At 39.4% G+C, this 20,527-nt stretch overlaps 1 protein-coding gene and 2 long non-coding RNA genes across 3 annotated transcripts; all 3 read right to left on the bottom strand.

The window, feature by feature from the left end:
- Positions 1 to 12,202: 12,202 nt before the first annotated feature.
- Positions 12,203 to 14,637, bottom strand: LOC117491563. Its single transcript, XM_034141613.1, has 5 exons — positions 14,565 to 14,637; positions 14,083 to 14,352; positions 13,822 to 13,937; positions 12,690 to 12,834; positions 12,203 to 12,471 (listed from the first exon to the last, which is right to left on the bottom strand). The coding sequence occupies exons 1-5, from the start codon at positions 14,635 to 14,637 to the stop codon at positions 12,203 to 12,205; spliced, it is 873 nt and encodes a 290-aa protein (XP_033997504.1).
- Positions 14,638 to 14,775: 138 nt separating this feature from the next.
- Positions 14,776 to 15,757, bottom strand: LOC117491836. Its single transcript, XR_004556798.1, has 4 exons — positions 15,732 to 15,757; positions 15,291 to 15,629; positions 15,071 to 15,188; positions 14,776 to 14,858 (listed from the first exon to the last, which is right to left on the bottom strand). It is a non-coding gene; the product is annotated as an uncharacterized LOC117491836 (long non-coding RNA).
- A 3,902-nt stretch (positions 15,758 to 19,659) lies between these two features.
- On the bottom strand, positions 19,660 to 20,325 carry LOC117491201. The gene is made up of 3 exons (XR_004556752.1): positions 20,309 to 20,325; positions 19,984 to 20,085; positions 19,660 to 19,801 (listed from the first exon to the last, which is right to left on the bottom strand). It is a non-coding gene; the product is annotated as an uncharacterized LOC117491201 (long non-coding RNA).
- Positions 20,326 to 20,527: the final 202 nt, after the last annotated feature.

The raw sequence follows: 20,527 nt of genomic DNA, 5'->3' as shown, positions 1-20,527 counted from the left end.
AGAAACAAGTAGTTTTCTATGAGTTTTGGATGGCCGAAGACACGACACTACCCACAATCCTCAGCTATCTTCGCGAGGCCAGGTCTCGAGGTCACGTAGTTCACGTGATACATCGCTCGGAACCTTGAGACACCAGCAAGGTAAGCTGTAATAAACTCGACTGCTCACTTAATTTTCGACAATATTCAAATATAACACAAATAAAATATTTGGGTTATGTATTCAAGTCCCACCCAGGCAGCAGGATTCGTAAGACAGTACGAGAAACTTAAAGAAAATGTATTCTGTAACAGTTATTTTCTTTTTTGTAATAACGGCTCATTTAGAAGCTAGCATTAGCCACCGTTTGGCTAGCTAGCTGTGTTAGTACAATGTCGTAGTCATCAAAGGAGCAGTGGCGTTTTTATATGTACAAAAGTGGTGGGGCACAAAAAACTTAGATGTCTATATATAAGCTTCTGCAGTGACGTGCAGTGAGGTTCATGGCTGGTGAGGCACTGGCACTGACTCTTCAGGTTTACAAATATTATATTTTGACCTAAACCAAAATATAATATTATTTTCAAAAGCTTTTTTTGTCTGATGCTTCGATTAATTTTAAACAGACAGTTCAACAAAAGGATACCCAAAAAATGTAATTTTATCATTTAAATATTGAATTGTTCTCTCTTAGTAAGATCCCATTTAAAAAAAATTGCGGTCTTACCTTGACTTGAAGATGAAGTCCATTTGCCTATCCTTCTGGACAAACATTTCTATAACTTTTTTGTAAAAGTCCTCCTTATCTTCTTGTAGTTTCAAAAGTCTATCATAAATCTAATCGATAGATTTATGATAAAAAAATTATAAAAGTAGGGTAGACATGTAGATATTATCCGGCTGAACAAAACGTGCATTTATCTAACAGGTACGTTTCCCACAGATCTTATTTCGAGTTATTTTCTAAAAACCTATGGAGAAACCTCATTGCTTTTTTGCAGCTTACTTCCTGGTTTTAGGACGCGTCACTGCAGCTCTCTCGTCTCCTCTTCACACACCACACTTTTCGCGGCACACGTACTTACAGCCAATCAGCTCTGAATGATGTGAGATGACGTATGGTGGGGATGGCAGCTCTGTGCCCCTATGGTCTTTTTTTTTTTGCCACACACATTACATTGAAAAATACTCTGAGCATGCGCAGTGTAGTTTTTACAGTCACCATTCACTTTGACAGTGAGAGGAAGGGGCATGATCAGGTTTTGTCCCACATGGCTCAAAACTGCACTGTAGACACTAATTAGAAGAACACAGACTAAAACAGCAATGTACAGACGAATCAGATGATTAAACATGACCTTAAAATATATATTTACACCTGCGACTGTTACAATGAAGGCTCGATAATCAGCTCACGGCATATAGGCAGGGGTAAAGTGGTATTTTTTTATGAGTGGGGGGCAGACCTCACCTCCTCTAGGGGGGTCCGGGGGCATGCTCCCCCGGGATTTTTTTTTTTTTAAATATTGAAGTTAAATGCATCAATCTGGTGCACTTAGAGAACAAAATGAAGAGATCTATGGATACCTCTCTCAACACCCATATGAAGCAGAACTGTAAACAGACAGACTTTTTCTTTATGGATACTTTACTAATCACTCCCCTTTTAAACTCTATTCTTGTTTTACTGCCATATAGTATTTCATAAATGTTTTTCCTTTATTCTCTTATTTTTTTTATAACTATAATGATCATATGAAGGTGTGCTGCGGAAATAATCTTCTGAATAATTTGTGACCAAACCGTTTGAGACCCACTGAGATAACTTAGACTAAAGTTAAGTATCTAAACACTCAGAGAGTCCTTTAGCTCACCTGAATCTCTCAGTCTGTCAGCAGAGGACTCTCCTCCAGCTTGTTGTGGAACAAACAGCTCCTTATGTCCGTTAGCGCAGCTTGCTAACCAGATGCTAACAACACGGTCCCTGCTGGCACCGGTCCCTCTCTCCCTCTCTCTCCCTCTCTCTCTCTCTATCACACTAAATGTGCTATTGCCACACACACTAGGGGTGGGCGGATCGATCCCAAAATATCGATACTTCCGATATTACGTTACGTTTCAAAATATCGATACTAGAGCCAATAGGATCGATACTTTTATACTTGTTTTCCCCCTCTCCTCTACTCGTCAATTTCATCAAAAAACTATGTGCAGACGAACACAAGTATATGCGCTCTTTTCTTCTCTCTCCACTGCTGTCCTCCTCTCCTCGAGGCTCGCGCACGCGCAGCGCGCTCCCTGCCTAAACGCTGATTATCAAGCTGACTGACAGCAGCCAGCAGGGCAGGACAGCAGCAGCCAGCGACTCGCGAGTGCAACACACACACGCGCATGATGGCTGAGAGAAAGAGGAGCGTTGTGTGGAGCTATTTCACAACTGTCAATGAAAACTTAGCAAACTTTGATGTGTGCAAGAAGGCAGTTCGCTACTGTGGCCACTTTGTATTGTTATTTTTCATGTTTGCACTTTAAATTTGCAAAAATGAAACGTTTATTGGTCTATAAAAACTGTCCTGTCTTTATTCATGAAAATGAATTCAGATTTAGTCTATTTATGATGCTTTCAGCTCAAAAATCATGTCATGCAGGTCTCCCCTATATGAAAGTACATAAGACGCTTTTCATTTGAAAAAGTATCGGTATCGATATCGGTATCGGCGATACTGGCCCTGAAATACTTGGTATCGGGTCGAATCCAGATTTTGTGGTATCGCCCACCCCTAACACACACACAGAGCCGAGCTTGCACACGTTTATTTCCATGCAACTCTCTGATTGGTCTGGTGTCATGCCTCTGTTGCATTCACTGAACACGGGAAATTACATTGCTGCCATCCTCTCTTGTGTCATGATGAGGTTCACGTAAAGCACGGTTAATGTATTATATTATTGAGGGAGAATTGTCCGGGGCTACAGAAAAAACATTTGGGGCTAAAGCCCCGGATGCCCAGGCCAGGCGACGCCACTGGTTGTATCGCTCATCAAAACAAAGAGGACTCTCTGGAGCGAAAGTATTTGCAATTATTATTATTTATTTATTATTTATTACTTAGCGGGAGTGTTTTACGTGTTCGGTGTAATGACATAAAATGGCCTGGACAACTTTTGTAGTCCTATTCAGCCACATGTTAACAACCATCGTTTTTCAGACACGTAAACTCTTCAAAAATCACCAGCGGGGTCACTGCTGATGTATTTAATGTCTTAGAACAAAACGTGATCTGTCTCTTCAATTTGTGTCAAACACAGACCTTATTTGGAGCTATTTTCCAAAATCCTATGGATAAATTGCATTGCTTTTTGTCGAAGGAACCGGACGTGCTAAAAATGCTAACTTACTTCCGGGTTTTAGGACGCGTCACTGCTGGTCATTTGTTTTTTTTACCATAAGCTGTCATCAAGAAGGAATGCCATCATTTAATGTCATGATGTTTATATGTGAACAAATTACACAGTACATTAGAAGTCAGTACTACCATTAGCCTAATTATTAACAGAATGTTGTTCAATTTTGTTCGAAATGGAGTCACTTAGCATTGGTGTTTAAATGTTACATTCTATTATACAAAAACCCCACTTGTCATTTGTGTTTGAATATATTGAATATTCACATACATATGAATATATTAATTTGATTCAAACCATTGGAAGTTTGTGCACTATCTCAAGTATTCACAGCATATTAGACTGTATCTTCTATCTCTCCAAGTGCATTTAATATAGAGCATGAACTTAATAACATATTTGTGTATTTGAGAAAAAATTGATCAACTGACAGCAACATTTTTTGAGATAATCCCTCTATGTTTAACTTTCATTTGCAGAATGACAAAGCCCAAAAGCCAACTGTGCCCCTCCTGCCAGGCCCCAAATTCCCTTGGGCGTAAAACATGCATGGCGTGTGTCTGCCCCCTTCAAATAAATAACACATTTAAAAAAAAAGAAGCGCAATTGAAGGACTCTAGCTGGGGGGCTTCTGTGAAGAGCAACAGGAACACCAGCAGGACCATTAAGTCGGCCGAGCTATCTGTGAGTTTAAATGACTTATTATTTAAGATGTTTGGCCTCTCAGACGATTACATATCTTATTTGTCAAACAGCCTTGCCCTCAGTGAATGTGAAACCATTTTTCGGGCTTTAACAAACCAAAAGATTTGTATTATTGCTCAATGTGCCTGTTACACACACTCACACTTGTCACTTACACTTACGTAATAGGTAATGCATAAAATATAATACAAATATTGTGAAGAATACACAAAGCACCATAGCTGCGAAGAGCTGAGCAAAAAAATACTTGCAAAGCCAGTGAAGTCGAAGCTTTTGAACTGGTCCTAATCAGCCTTGCTTCACTAAACTGTATGCAATCTTTTTCGCTCCAATTCTTGCAGGTTCTTAAACTACACACCCTTGGCTCCAGCCCGGTCCTTTTCCTCTGCAATAAGGGCCGCAGTGGGGAGATCCGTGGGGATCTGGTCCACCATTTCGGGAACACTGATGGGGTCGTTAGGGAGATCCTACTCAAAATGAGGAAACTCTATGAGTACCTCCTGAAAAGTAAGATCATCCTTGTACTTTATTATCTCATTGTGTAGTCGTCCATGGGCTTTGTAGAACAAAGGCTGTCAACATGGGCTTGTCAGGGCCAGCATGTTATCACTGTGAACACTAAGATACTAATATGAGGGTACCACACTAATGGTATTGCAGTTACCTACTTTTTAGTTTTGATTTATAATTAATTATTTGTATGCATATTTCTTTATTTTGTATTGTGTTTTAAGCCTGTACAGCACTTTGGACAACATACGTTATTTTGAAATGTGCTATACACAAATATTTAAAGGGTTGAATTGAATGCAAATGTCAACATTACTCACCTGTAGTTAGCAAGCATGCACGTTATGCACGTGTCTGTAATACAAACACATCGCTGCAGGCATCATAAAGATATGAGGCTGCTCTGATTTCCCAGTTTGTAACTCTTGCCTCCTCTCTTCATGTCTTAATCCCTCTCACATGAGATGGGAGAAGAGGAGGAGACACCTCGAGAGACGAGTTGAGGCAAAAGACATTCAATGAAATTAGACATCATGACACTCCAACCTCGCACCCTAATGTCCAGGACACACATGGTGCCGTACGCTGCACGTGTGCTTATCATTATGGCTTATGCTTTTTATCTGGGCATCCGTAGAAACATGTCAGAGCAGCCACAGTTTCGAAATGAGCAGCACAAGTCATGCCTATTTTCTTCTGTGAGACGCACGTGGTTCTTTGCAAAAATATACCCGGCAACAACCTGTCAAAAGTCTTATCACCATGTTTCATTACAGATTTAATGTATTTATCTGCAAGTTTTAAATGATTTCTAGTTTAATGAGAGAAGCTGCTCCAGACTGCAACTACATTTTCATTATGATCATGGTCTTAACTAAATACGATAAGTTGTTGTGTTAAACACTGATATGAGAAACATAGCAATATGTCTACAGTCAGCTGTGGTAGCTTAAAAACATTATTTTCACACTACCTGAATTTCATTCACTTAAGAACTACCTGGTTGATTTATAATAAGAGGGAAATTCAATGCATTTAATTAATTTCTTGCAAGTAAGGCCAAAAATAAGTCTTCCTTAAAATGTGTTCTGTTAATTTTCCCTTGTATTATTTTCAACATTTGCAGTGTGTGCTGCACAACAAGCTGCATCAACATCTGCTGGTCCACCAGTCCCCCTGGACCAGAGCCAGAGCCAGAGCCAGAGCCAGAGCCAGAGCCAGAGCCAGAGCCAGAGCCAGAGCCAGAGCCAGAGCCAGAGCCAGAGCCAGAGCCAGAGCCAGAGCCAGAGCCAGAGCCAGAGCCAGAGCCAGAGCCAGAGACAGAGACAGAGACGGAGCCAGAGACAGAGCCCTCCGGCCTCCTTCCAGAGACATTTAATCTCCATCTTATTTCTCTTCCTCCACCTCCTCAATGCTCCCAGCCTTCTCTCTCCCCCTTGTCTTCTCCTCCACCTCCTCCATGCTCCCAGCCTTCTCTCTCCCCCTTGTCTTCTCCTCCACCTCCTCCATGCTCCCAGCCTTCTCTCTCCCCCTTGTCTTCTCCTCCACCTCCTCAATGCTCCCAGCCTTCTCTCTCCCCCTTGTCTTCTCCTCCACCTCCTCAATGCTCCCAGCCTTCTCTCTCCCCCTTGTCTTCTCCTCCACCTCCTCAATGCTCCCAGCCTTCTCTCTCCCCCTTGTCTTCTCCTCCACCTCCTCAATGCTCCCAGCTTTCTCTCTCCTCCTTGTCTTCTCCTCCACCTCCTCAATGCTCCCAGCCTTCTCTCTCCCCCTTGTCTTCTCCTCCACCTCCTCAATGCTCCCAGCCTTCTCTCTCCCCCTTGTCTTCTCCTCCACCTCCTCAATGCTCCCAGCCTTCTCTCTCCCCCTTGTCTTCTCCTCCACCTCCTCAATGCTCCCAGCCTTCTCTCTCCCCCTTGTCTTCTCCTCCACCGCCTCAATGCTCCCTCTCCTCCCAGCGTCCACCGTCAAAGAAAAGTCGAAGAGGTTCGATTTGCACTATACTATATACTATACAATACATTTCTTTAAATGATTGTTTGGAAGACTTATTACCTAATTATTAAAATGGTGTTATTTATTTTTAGAATGCAGGAAACACAGGACCCAGAAGGTGTTCCTGTATGAGAGCATTGTGGACAGAAGAGTTTTTAATGTAAGTGTGTTATAATTTCTTCCTTTTTGTTTTTCTTGTTAAATAACATAAAAACGTACAGAACATTATTGGTACCGTCTACAGACCATCAGTGAGATATCTGCACAGAGCCCAAACGATACTAACATACTAACTGAATCCAGAGATACACAAGTATCCACTATCGTACAAGTATGGAGCAGTGAGGTTCCTCAATCCATCCTCAACACTGCACCTTTTTTTGTCATTGTAAGCATTACAGGACTACATTTTGCATCACCTTATAACCTTGTGTTGTAGGAAACTCCCAGTCTTAAAGAAGCTGCTCCATACTGGTACGATAGTGGATTCTTCTGTATCTCTGGTTTCAGATGCTGTTGTCTGTTAGTATTGTTTATGTGTAGAAATCTAACCTTATTGATGGTCTATAAATGGTACAAATAATGTTCTGTAAAGTTGTATCACCTAACTTTGTAAAGTATCTCTCATTAATATTTCTGTCCATTTCATGTCATGCCTTTCAGCAAAGAGAAGAAGTGAAAATTCGCTGGACACCATGCTCCGAGTGGTAAGTTTTTCCTTAATGACCATACACGTATGTGTTGTACTGGAAGCAAAGGGTTTATACACTGATACAGTAGGCTCATCTCAATTGAATACTTTTGTATTGTATGTTGTTATGTAATTTGTCCTACAGAAGAGAAACACAAATCACTAACATATGTATTAGTTATGCTACCCGTATTTGTATATATCCTAAATGTTTGACGTGCTGTGGGTCTACCACACATGCATCACAAACCACAAGTAAGAACTGTACGTTATTATTTTATAATCAAAACATTATTATAGAATATATATAGAAGTATATTTCACACACTTTAATGTTTTTATAGAGTTCGATCTCCTCATTCGTTTAAGAGATTTAATATATTTTACTCTTAATGAAGCACTTTCAACATTTAATGACTCTGATCCTCCTTTAACGGTAAGATCAGCTGCAGTGAGCAGAGGCTGTGCAGCTGGGGGCGGAGCTCTGATGCGCGAGTAGTGTGCTCTCGTGTATCCTACCTTTCGTCTCCTCTGGAAGCCTCCTCCCTCACCCCTCCTCGACTCCTCCATTTGCATTGAAGCGATTGTGACGTCCTTCAACATGGCGTGTCTTGATTGATTTCCGGGTCAAGTCCCGGAGGAGGGGGAGAGAGGAGTCGAAGAAGGACATTGAGCTGAACCTAATGTTTCAAATCCTATTTGAAATTGACTTACTTGCCTGATTAAGCATCAGAAATATATATAGCATGACATATTAATAATTATTCAACTGTTCTTTATGTGTGTTTTGCAGTGGCAAGGACTGGGAGGACACATGGGTGCCTGCCCAACACTATAGCAGCTCAAAATGATAACACACAGACACACACACACACATACACATACACACAGACACACACACACAAACACACACACACACACATACACATACACACAGACACACACACACACACACACACACACACACACACACGCATACACACACACACACACACACACACACACACACACACACACACACACACACACACACACACACACACACACACACACACACACACACACAATACGTTTTTCCAATAAATTGTTTCAATAAATTGTTGTTTCTGTTGTGTATTTTTTGTACAAGTATTTCTCAATAGGGTAAAGCCTTTTAAAATGTTTGGTATGTTAATGCAAATGTGACAATCATTATTTTCGGGCTGCCTCAGTCTTAAAACACAAGATAGATATCAATTTTTGTTATGGTCTTCTGTATATGTCATGAATAATACTGGTAGAATTTGAATTTGCCCCAAAACGTGGAAATGCAGACCAGATCTTCTAAATGCCAGGGACCGGAACATCAGGAGCATCTCTAAAAGACGATATGTGACAGTCCTGCAGCAATGGACCATATGAGAAACATTATGTTAAAACCTAGAAACTTATTCTAAACCTACTATCAAAGTATTCACCTGAAATGTAGCACAATTTGGCTCCTGTTAAAAGCACTATTTGAAAATGTAGATTTGTCAGGTCAACATGTGACTTATCTGGTTTGCTATAACAGTTTTACTCCCCAATTGAACTGTATTTGACAATCATTAAATTCACAAACATAATTTGGGAAATAAATCAAAGACAATAGTGTAAATAAGAAAGGTTTAGTTTTTGAAACTTGTAATGGGGACGTTGATACATTTCTGTCATATTTAGAAGATAGGAAAAAAAGTGAATAAGTATTCTCTCTAATGTCGATTGATTTTACAGTGATATTTGCATTACTCAACTCAAAAACACATGATTACACAACATTGATTGGTTTAAATTGTGTACAATGATTTTGTGTTTTTTCCCCTTCGATTCGGAGATATTTTTTTCTGAGTTTAGGATGGCAGAAGACACTACACTACCCATAATACACAGCAACATGTAAAACATGCAATTTATTGTTACTTTGTAATTCTACTCCACCACAATTCAGAGGTTAACCTGGTATTTTTAGTCCACCACATTTATTTTAGTTACTTTGCAGATTCTGATTAATGATGTGAAATATAAACAACCCTTAAATCAGACTTTAGTTACACCTGAGTAAAATTCAGTGAAGCCTGAACAATCAGGCGAGATATTTGATAGTTGGTAATTGAGAAGACTAAACATTTATCTCCAGATCCCTATAAAGTATATTCATTACTCGTTATTCTCTAATCGTTCATTAAAGACTGTATGAAATGGCTATTTGGCACATCCCTTTCAAGATGTTCTAAGGTTTATTGACATATCATATACACAACTACGGTGTAGTTATGCAATGAATGAAAAACTTCGCAGGTTCGTCAACAGTGCATGACAAGAGATCTATCAATATGTGTCTACCTCCACCATTAAACTGTCATATTCTGCACATTTCTTATACTATCTACATACATCTTATAAGAGTATAATTAATATGTAATATCAGTTAAAATAAGTGCTTACACGTAGTTAACATTGCAGGAAAGTTGATTGTCAAGTCCCAAAACAAATTATGCAATATATTAGACTTTAAGTACTTTGTCAGGCTTAATATTTATCTGTAGATTTACCAAAGCTTTTTGCTTACATGTATTTAAAAGAAGACCTTAACTTAAAGTATTATTTAAATGTTTAACCTCTTAAGCCCTGAGCCTGTTTTTCAGGTCTCAGGCTCGAAAATGACATTCCCAGAACAAATGACCATATCTTCCCTTCTAAAAGGGTTAAATTAATAATCTTTATTCTCAAAGTAATGATAAACCTGTGAGTTGGATGTAGAAAAGTCAGAATCAATATAGATGTTTTTTTATTTTAAAGAAAATTCAGATTTTACATAGTAAAAAACTGTAAATTATAGTGTCCGTCCAAAAATAATTTTTTACTTATAGTGAAAATTACCCTTGGATGATGGGTTAGTAGACTAAAAGCTTTAGGAATCCAAAGTACAACATATAATAAGTACCGTGTATCAAGATTGATGCAAAACAAGTGAAATTTGACCTTTTTAGAGAGATTTAGCCAAAAAAACCCACTTCTGGGGTCATTTGGGTGGATTTGACCTATCTCTGGCCCCCCTTGCTCGATTTTGATGAATGAAATCTCTTTATAACCGCTAGAGCCAATGGAATCGAGGGAAAGTTATATACACACCAAAACGTTAACAAATAAGGAGTGAGAGTTACCAAAACCGGAAGCTGCATACACTCTGGTGGCTGCCATTAGCAGCTAACTTTTCCGCTCCGATTTTTACATAAAAAATGGAATTATGGATTATAAATAATTTCTTCAAAGGCACAGGTACATTATCAACCTATGGATCAACAGTTGTAGCATTTTTTTTTTCCGTTTTAATGCCATTGAACACGTCTTTTGACCTAATTGACAGCTACGGTGAGACGATCTGCCGTAAATGCTCCGTAAAGGTACGTGTTGTGATGTCTGTGTTTGCTTCCCCTGTCGCAAATTCGGATCGCTCAGTGATGATACTATACCTAAATAATCTGTGGAGTCTCAGCTTTAATCGGCTATATTGTATTTGCAGCTACGATAAGTAATAAGGGTATCTTTATCTTGAATTGTGTGCCACAGTGCGTTAGAATTTTTTCGCTCATGGGTCACTTAGACGCTTCTTATGAGACTTGTGTTTTGTTTTGTCAAAAATGGTTCATATCTTCAGTTAGCTGAGATTCTTCCCGTTAATCTGGTGCTACACATTAATAGTTTCATAAATGTTAAGAAGCCCTGAGACATTATCTCGAAAAAAAAAACGGTGGGAGGGGTCCAATGGGGGGACCGCCGTGCTTAAGAGGTTAATAAAGCCTGATTAATTTGTCTGATTTGCACATCCTCCTATTAATATCTGTGTACATCCGGCACTAAACTTTTATTGTAGAGATCACTTACAGTAGCCTATCTTCTTGATATTTTCTATTCTATATTTCTATTCTATATTTCTATCATTGACCTTCTACTTTCCCCCTATTTGTATGTACTCTTAATATTTAAATGTTTTCATCAAATTTAACCCATTCAACAAAACATGCAGAGATTAGCAACACAACCTTACCGGCATTGCAATGACTGTAAACGTGTAATAACGTGCTTTAACCACTAGGTGAATAATACAGACGTATAAAGTACACATGGTATACAATGCTATCAAAAACATATTATGTTAATTTACATATCTAACTACCATTATCAAGCTAAATATGGACTATATGAGGCTTATGCATTGTACCAGGTGTAGGCTAATTATGTAGGCTAAGTCAAAAACAGGCAACTGATGAGGTGTTTGAAAGGTAATTTATGAGGATCAAACAAATGAGGTACAAAGAATACAATGCCATTTTATCTGTTTTATTATTAGTGTAGGACAGATATGTATATATAACACCTGAAGATGTTTTATTCATGTTAGTCATTACTTTTAATACTAGTTGAACATTACATTTTTACATTTGTATGTTTAAAAAAAAAAAATGTTTCTAGTTATTGTGCTTTTTATCATGTTTTTAATTATTGTTTTATTATTGTACTCCCATTGTGTTATTTAATATTGTAGTTATTGCCTGTACAGCACTTTGGTCAACTGAAGGTTGTTTTAAATGTGATATATACAGGATATAGCTATATTATTGCACATATTTTAAAACATCAGACAAAAATGTTTATCCGCCCCCTCATGGTGCTAATCAGTATGTGTGTTTGCTAAACAGAGATACAAACAGAACATGAGTGAACAGTCAAAACTATTTGTATCAACTTTATTGTTATGGGACCTTGTTTACATAGTGTTTCAGAGTAGACATGTAATAACATCTGAATAAAATGAAATTATAGAAAATGCCTTCAACAACATATCAACAACCTGAAGAATAACTTACTGGACATACTATTAAGACATTAAGAAATGTGTCATTTTTTTTTGTCGGAGGACCGCAGCTGACGAGAGGGGGTGTAGGGCTGAAGGAGGTCAGAGATGTATGCAGGGGCTAGGGAGTGGAGAGATGTGTAGGTTAGCAGGAGGAGTTTGTACTGGATGCGTGACTTGACCGGGAGCCAGTGAAGGTGGAGGAGGGTGGGGGTGATGTGTTGCCAGGGCTTAGTGCGGGTGAGGAGCCTGGCTGCAGAGTTCTGGACGTACTGGAGCCTGTCCAGGGCTTTGCAGGTGACCCCGAACAGAACTCCATTGCAGTAGTCCAGGCGTCAGGAGATGAAGGTATGTATTAATGATTCTGCAACGGGGTCGGGGAGAGAGGGCCGGAGTCTGGAGATGTTTCGAAGGTGAAAAAAAGCAGTTTTGACAGTAGACCTGATGTGGGAGTTGAAGGTGAGGCTAGAGTCCAGAGTGACGCCCAGGCTGGATGGAGCAGCCATCGACGGTGAGGAGCAGATCTCCAACCTTCCGGAGCAGTGTTTTTGGGGCCACAACCATCAGCTCTGTTTTGTTTTTGTTGAGTTTCAGTAGGTTTGTTGACATCCAGGTTTGGATGTTGCGGAGGCAGTTGACTAGTGACAGTGGGGGTAGCTGGGATGATGGATTGGTACTGATGTAGAGTTGGGTGTCGTCGGCATAGGAGTGGAAGTTGAGACCATGTTGGCGGAGTATTTCACAGAGGGGGAGCATGTAGATGTTAAATAGAAGGTAGTCTGGAGGGGGCTTCACCGTGTGTCATCAGAGCTGTCAGAGTCGCAGTCAGAAGACTCATCTGAAAGACTTTGCAAGAAGCTGATGGTCTCTGCTCCAGTCAAAACGTGCAGGTAGCATCGTCTCGCATGAGTCTTCATTTCTCCGATGTCGTGCTGCTTTTTCCTAAACATGCTCTGGAGACCTTTCATCCCGTCTTCGCTCAGGCCCAATGGTGAATCTTAAATGTATAAGATAAAGACAATATTAGTTACTTCATCACCTATCACTGATGTGTAAAGTCATGCAAAGTAAAAATGTAATATATACTGTATTTTGCAGGCAGGACATCTCTTTTAGGGAATCACTGCGGGTTGAAAGGACCTTCAAGGTTCAAGGTTCAAGGTTCTTTATTGTCAATCTGACATAGTTACAGAGTAATTATGTAGTTGAAAATCTTATGTCACAGGCTTCTCCAACAATGCAACATAATAACATAATAACAATAAGAGCAAGAGCAATACAAAAAGAATAATAGTTATAAAATAAAATAAAGTTATGATGCGGAATAGTGCAATAGAGTCTATATACAAGTTATTGGAATGATATATATATATATATTAGGTATTAGATACATACTACTGAGTAGCAGATGAATGTTTGAAGTTGTTTCAACAGTTCAATTTTTTAACAGTCTCACTGCCCGCGGGAAGAAACTGTCTCCGAATCTTCTTGTCCTTGCCAGGATGCTGCGGTAACGTCTGCCAGACGGCAACAGAAAGAACAGTTTGTGGCTGGGGTGATGGGGGTCTTTGATAATCCGTAGGGATTTCTTCCTGAGCCGCTGGGAGTAAAGGTCCTTCATGGATGGCAGCTCCGTCCTGGTGATGTGCTGTGCAGTTTTCACCACCCTCTTCCAGTGGTGGTTCATTTCTGTGATGAGAATCTTCTTCTCCTCCTGTAGTCTCTTCACTGCCATGACAAGGTCGAATGTTCTTCTCTTTGTCCTGAGGTCGAAAGAGTCTGGAAAGCATTTATGACAAAACATGAATTAATGTGTATGAAAGATCAACATTCAAAGAATCGATGAAGTCTTAAATAGATTTATATATCAGACATGAAGGTTTTCCACATTTGCTGTGAGCATTCAGCAGACTGGTGTACTTACCACTGTTTGGTAGCTGCCATGGCCAAGCTTTCTCCACAGACAGAATGGCTTCGAGGCACAGCGCTTCTGTGCTTGGAACCATTGAGTTGTATTTCTCAACTGTGGCTGTCAGGACCCCTTTCTCATCCCTGATCTTGCGGCGGATCCGGGAACGACCTTTGTTGCTGTCTGTGTCTTTGTAGAGACGCTGCGAACGTCTCTTGACACTTACTGTCAGCATTTCGATCTTGCTGGCCAAGGCAGCAGCATCCCTTGGGTTGTTTGTTGTTGCTTTTTAGAGGAAATAGGTGTATTAAGCAGAGTAATTCACAATAACAGTGACATTTGATCAAATGTTTTAATATTATTTTATTACATATGCTTCATGAAAAATAAGTAATGCAAATGTCAATAGAGGGTTATCACTAATTCTGAAAATTAAAAATAAATTGATAAATCATGACTACAAAAAAGTTGAAAAACGTCATTAAGATTGTCCTCACTTTCTGCCCACTCATTCACATCTCTGACCCAGTCTTCCAGCTGCTTTTCAGTCACTGCCAACTCAGCCTCCATGGACTCCAGGTTCTGCAATTGCTTTTCCAGAGCTTTTGTGGTCTACAAACGTCAAACAATTAAAGACAAGTAAATACAGAAATCTACATTTAGGCTGCAGCCACAAATAATTATTCTAAAACTATGTTATTACCTTCAGATATCTGACAGTGAGGTGGCCAAGTTGCTGACTTTTTGCTGATTCCAGCGCATGGCCATCAGCGTCAGCATGTCTGTACGTCCTACAAAAGAGAATATCACATTATTACTATTCCTCTTACTTCTTATACTGTAACTGGGGTTTATACTATATTGCCATCCTAAATGGTGTTCTATGGTCATAACCGTCAATGAGCTTTTATGAGTTTGTGTTGTTGGTGTAATTTGTTAGTGTAATCTGTGCCTTTCTGAACATTTTTTGAAAACTGACAGTAAAGGTTCTATCGTAACTCACCTGCTTTTGACATGTGTTTTGTGGTCACTGCTATCCGAGAGAGGAAGGCATTGACCTGTTCCACCTCCTCCCCTAGGGTTAGTCCAGCCCCCTCTTGATATGCCCCACTCCATTTCACCTGTTTAAAATATATTCAAAAGTACGACTCGTTACAACTTGTCACTATTCACAAGGAGGTTTTTACATAAAGTGATTGTGTCACATAGTAACAATTCCTTACTTCACATTTGAAGTCATGCGCTTTGGCATGAAACACTGAGAGAAAGGGCTTCATGTCGAGAAGATGCTGGAGCTCTGGACAGCTTTTTGTGATTCTCTGGAGGTAGGGCCAATATTTGCAGGTCACATCCATGCAAAATAACATACTACTGGCCAGCTTTTTCTGTAGGTACAGGGGATAAGCAAAGATTTCTCCCCTGTACATATTGAGAGCACAGAGGAGCACTCCATGTCGACAGACGGCAAGCTCTAGTCCCTCCTCATCCAGCTTGCCGGCTGATTTTTGGGAGGTCTCTCTGGCTGCCGACCACTGTCCTCCACAAACACCTCTTCCGGAGACCTAATATATAAAAATGTATTGATGAAAATGGTGCAAAGACTAACCTAACCAAACCCTTCATTAGGATATTATATTATACATAATTAGAGTCTGCAATATTACATGTTTGGTTGTGGTGTGTATATAGCATAGACTGTATATATAAATGGACGTAGGGTCCGTGACGTCACCCATAGGATTCTGCAGAGTTGCCGAGAAGCCCTTAGTAGGCGGAGTCGGCCACTAACGGCTCGACAGTGACGTCTGAGTCTAACTCCCGCCTGCTCCAGCCTGCTCCAAATAAGGGCAAAGAGGCGGAGCAGAGGCGGGACCTGCTGCCTGCAGCTGGGAAGTAACAGAGCTAGCTCAAGCTAAGAAGCTAAGCTAACATGCTTCCCCATCTGCACACTGCCGTCACATTTTACGTTTCTAAGGTAAGCGGACATGAAACTATTCAGCAAAACTATAAATAATAATCTAAGTTATTGAGTTTTTAGCATAATACTTCAGAATCTTAAAATCCCTTAACGTTTGTATGCAATGTGCTAAATGCAACACTGGAATCAAGCAAATTAATATGTTTGCATGACATTAGTTATTTATATGTTGCTATCACTTAATTATACGTTTAATACATTTAAGTCAAGCTAAGGTACATGTGATGATAGCTAGTTAGTGCTCTTACCTGTGAGGCCTCCTCCAAACAGCATTATAACCAGACTGTATCATTAAAACTATAAGTACCAGTTCTAGATCCTTGACTTTAGACAAACAATTCAAAAGACAAAATGTATTTAAAGACCAATCTTTATTTGAAGGTGCCTCTTAACCTGAGATATTAGTTATACAGTAATAATATTGACAATCTAAAAAAACTGAGCAACTCAACAGTCAACTTTATATTTCTTATTGTCTAAAGCATTTATTATTTTCATTTTCCCCTCTCATATTCAGTGTGGACGGATTGAGACAGCGTGGTGTCCAGAGAGCTGCAGAGACTTCAGGGAGAAACCTCCGTGTGATGGACGTCCAGTCTGTTGGTTTGGAGAGGACTGAGGGTCTTTCCTCTGCGAGGAGGACCAGACCTGGGCATAGCTGACACCAACTGCACAGGCCTTGTCTGTCACTTTATTTGACTAAATGTGTTTACTTATACATTTAATAGGTTTACACCTTCTGTCCATATGTGCTTTTTTATTTAAAACATGTTTGATTAACTTTTGGTTCTGATTTCAATAAATTGAATTTGTATTTGCACTCCTTTTGTCCATTATTCTTACTGAAAATGTTAGATTACACATTCACATCTGACTGAAGATTGGCCCCATTTATTTGTGACGTTGCAAACTCTGCGGTACAAGGTACAGGTGTTGTGAAGTTCATAAAGTGAGGCAAATAGAATTAATCAGCTGATGGAGTGTAGATGTGGAAACAGGTGCATTCGATCAGCTGACTTCACAATAAAAGTAGTTTCTTAGTGAATGTCCTGTACTGGTCTTAAAATCTCATAACATCAGCTTTTAATTTTCCTCTTGGATGTTCTTCTTGACCCTCAGAGAAGGAGAAAATGTTGAGTCTTGTCTTTCAGGCATGTCCTTTCCTAACAAAAATTACAGGAAACATAAAACATATTATTGCAGAACAAGTGTGTTATTTATGAAAGAGGTGTGTGTGTGTGTTTAGGGGCTGTAGATATAATTATTTTGTAATTGTAATGTTTTATTTTATTTCAACAGTGAGCTACAAAGACAATCAGATTATGAATGAACAGTATGACATTCATCAACATTGAAATATATTTTATTATCAAAATAATATTTAACTGTTATCAAAACTTAGTGCAACTGTAGAAGCTTGCTCTGTTCTCTCACTGAAATCATAACTTTTACCACGTTTTTTACAGACAATATTGAGAGATAAATAGCAGTTGTCACTAATAGCTTTGCCTTCAATACCTTAAATTAGAAAGCTGACAAAGTAATATTGCTTGTTAACATGTAACCCTTTGCATGGAAAAAACCCTCAACTTCACTGATGTGTAGGTGATCTAGTATTTAGTATTGTTTAATGGAATGTATATCAGTGTATTAAAGTCAATACTTCATTTATTTAAACCAATATCTTTCTTGATTCTTTGTACAGTATGAAAAAAGAGTATTTGTACCTGTGCTGAAGTTCACTGCTGTGAGGAGTCCAGTTCTGTCTCTCACTCTCTGGTCCATCCTGTCTGCATCACCTGGGCACTTTAAACAAACAGATATATATGTAAAGAACCATGTGTACAAACAATATAACTTATTCTCTTCTGTTGAACATGTTGGATTGTGTATTGTCCGAGTCAGGGTCCTTTTTATTTTACTGTAACTTTGGAAGTTGTGTTACCAATGCTTACTGTTTATTTGATACCAATTTGGTAATGCAATTAATAAAAACAACAAGATTTGGGTTCGTTCTTCAGATGACTGTGACGTTAACGTGTAAGCTCAATAATGAACTCCAGCTCAACCAACCATATTGTAATATCTAAGTAATCATCTTGAAATATGACATTAATAATTGTAATATACACACATCTTATTGTGAGGTTGATTTCAAATACACTACTTCGACGTTAGCTTGTCTACATACTTGAGCATAGCCAATTTAAATTAACCTTAGCGATGCATACAGTTCCTACCTACATAATAAAATATCTCTAAGTTACAAGGATGACCTTATTTTATCAACCTCAAACAGAAGCCTTTTGTTCTACAGTACTATCTCACTTAACGCTTAACACTTGTCTATTTCATTTTAACCTTTATATATACAGTCTATGGTTTTAAGTTAACTTGGAGGATACGATTAGCATCGTTAGCACCAATGTAGCTACCACTCGCTTACACGCTAACCCAAGCCTTAACATTCATTACGTAGCTGATTAAAATCATAAACACATACATAAAGTACTCGAATTTCACTTACCGCAAAACGGCATTCATGCACCGTCTGTTTTAACCGCAGAGCGAGTCACAATAGTCCGATATATAAGCATGAAGAACAAACAAACACGGCCGGGGTCAAGTTGTGTTCCCTGGATGAACTGGGCAGGCAGAGTCCCTGTAGCTTCACGGACGGAGCAGCTAGCAGAGAGACAAGAAGCTAACAGCAGCAGTCACTTGACAGAGCTGTCACTCAATGTGACCACGCCCTAATTTATGCAAAAACTTTAAGACCTAATATAAATAAAAGGGTCATGTTAGAAAACAATTCACTCACAGATCCATAATCATGAAGGTGGAATCTAACTATATACATAATAATATTTATTGGATCCATGGGTAGAAACATGTTTTTTTAGGCTGTAAAATTGGGCATTTTAACATGGGGGTCTATGGAAATTGCTCCTTTCTGCAGTCAGCGCCTATCGGCCAATATATGAACTGCAGTTTGTGGCACTTCCGTATTGGCGTCCCGGCTCTTCCCCAGAGTTTGCCGCTTGGTATATAGTCCACAAATCTTGAGACGTCTTCATCCCTGGCTATAAAGACACCGTCAAAGATGGCCCGTACCTCAGATCTAAATAAATCAAAGGAGCAATGTATGACATCTCAGATGATAAGGTTGATTGGTTCACATCAAGATACTTTTGTTTCGTTATTTGTTCAAATACTGTGACATTATATATTTTCTATAGTACCTAGCTGCATTCTTGAAACTGTAATGCTTGCGGTTTCCATCCACGGAAACTGCAAGCATATCAGGGCTACACGCAGGACAGGTGAAGGGCTCCTCCTTGCACATGATGTCCACCTCATAACGCACAGCCTCCCACTCAAAGAAACTTTTGATGAAGCTGTCAGTTGAGATCTTCCCAGTCTATAACAAAATAAGGACATCAACAGATAATTATATGTCAAAAATAAATTATAAATTATAAGGACACAGCTTACAATTTGTAAAATACAAATAGATCAAAAAGGACAAGTAACTTCAATACTCACACGGCCGAAGCGCAAAATATGCCTGAAAGGATAGTCCAGGTGCAGCCATTTTAATTTCTTCAAATGAGAAGAAAACATCTGTGGCATAAATGGTGGCGAAGTGAAGGGTAGCTGGCCAGTAGTCACTCCGAAGAAGGTCGTCAACCCCAGTCGTCCATGTCGCAGCGCATGCTTCACAAGCCAACTCTGGCATGCTTAGCTCATGTCGTCCTTGAAAAACAGACAAGGTGTTTTTTGATACATTTGGTATTCTTTACTCAATACCCATGTTAAGGTTTAATAGACAAGCTATCCCACATGTGCGGGTCTTTGAGAAGGGTTGGATATTATCAAGAAGAAACTTCAATAACATCTATCTTAAGAAACAAGACAAACATTCTTCCCATTCTTACCATTCATTGTGATCACAGTCACAGTCTTTCCTGGCTTGAGGCTCAATGACTCTGATGCACAACCACAGATTTTGTCCGGGATCTCCACAGGTACAAACCGCACTGGAAAAAAATTCAAATGGGAATTAAAAATAATTTGTCTCTTTTGAGAAATACAACATTGTTATGTGACATATTTAGGATTGAACTTTACATCAGAACATTAAAAAGAGACTTAAGCACACTGCTGGGAATTAACACAGAGATGTTGAGGAAGCTCACATTTTCAAAATGAAGTTCTCAACAAGTCCAGCAAGAAAATGTACATTCACAAACCAGAACTTACCACAGGAGCAAAGGGCCGTGTTGTTGGGGCCAATGGCTGGAAGTAACCTGCAGTAGTAGCATCTCTGTTGTGGAGGGGGTGACATCACAGTCAGCACAGAAGAAGGGATGTGGTCGGCAATCCCGGCACCGGACAACAGACGTTTTGCTCCAACACTGTTGGCAAATGTGTGTTCCCACATTTGCTTGGGCCACTACGGTGTTAACCAGATGTGGTCTC

Source organism: Trematomus bernacchii, unplaced genomic scaffold (assembly GCF_902827165.1).
Source record: "Trematomus bernacchii unplaced genomic scaffold, fTreBer1.1, whole genome shotgun sequence".
Taxonomy (NCBI): Eukaryota; Metazoa; Chordata; class Actinopteri; order Perciformes; family Nototheniidae; genus Trematomus; species Trematomus bernacchii.
This window is presented reverse-complemented; position numbering and strand designations above follow the sequence as displayed.

Coding starts and splice junctions, on each gene's coding strand:
- LOC117491563 (XM_034141613.1), bottom strand. CDS start 14,637: ATGGAGGCTGAGTTGGCAGTGACTGAAAAGCAGCTGGAAGACTGGGTC. Junction 14,353..14,564: donor TGTGAATGAGTGGGCAGAAA/GTGAGGACAATC, acceptor TCCTCTAAAAAG/CAACAACAAACAACCCAAGG. Junction 12,472..12,689: donor CAAAAACACTGCTCCGGAAG/GTTGGAGATCTG, acceptor ACTGCAATGGAG/TTCTGTTCGGGGTCACCTGC.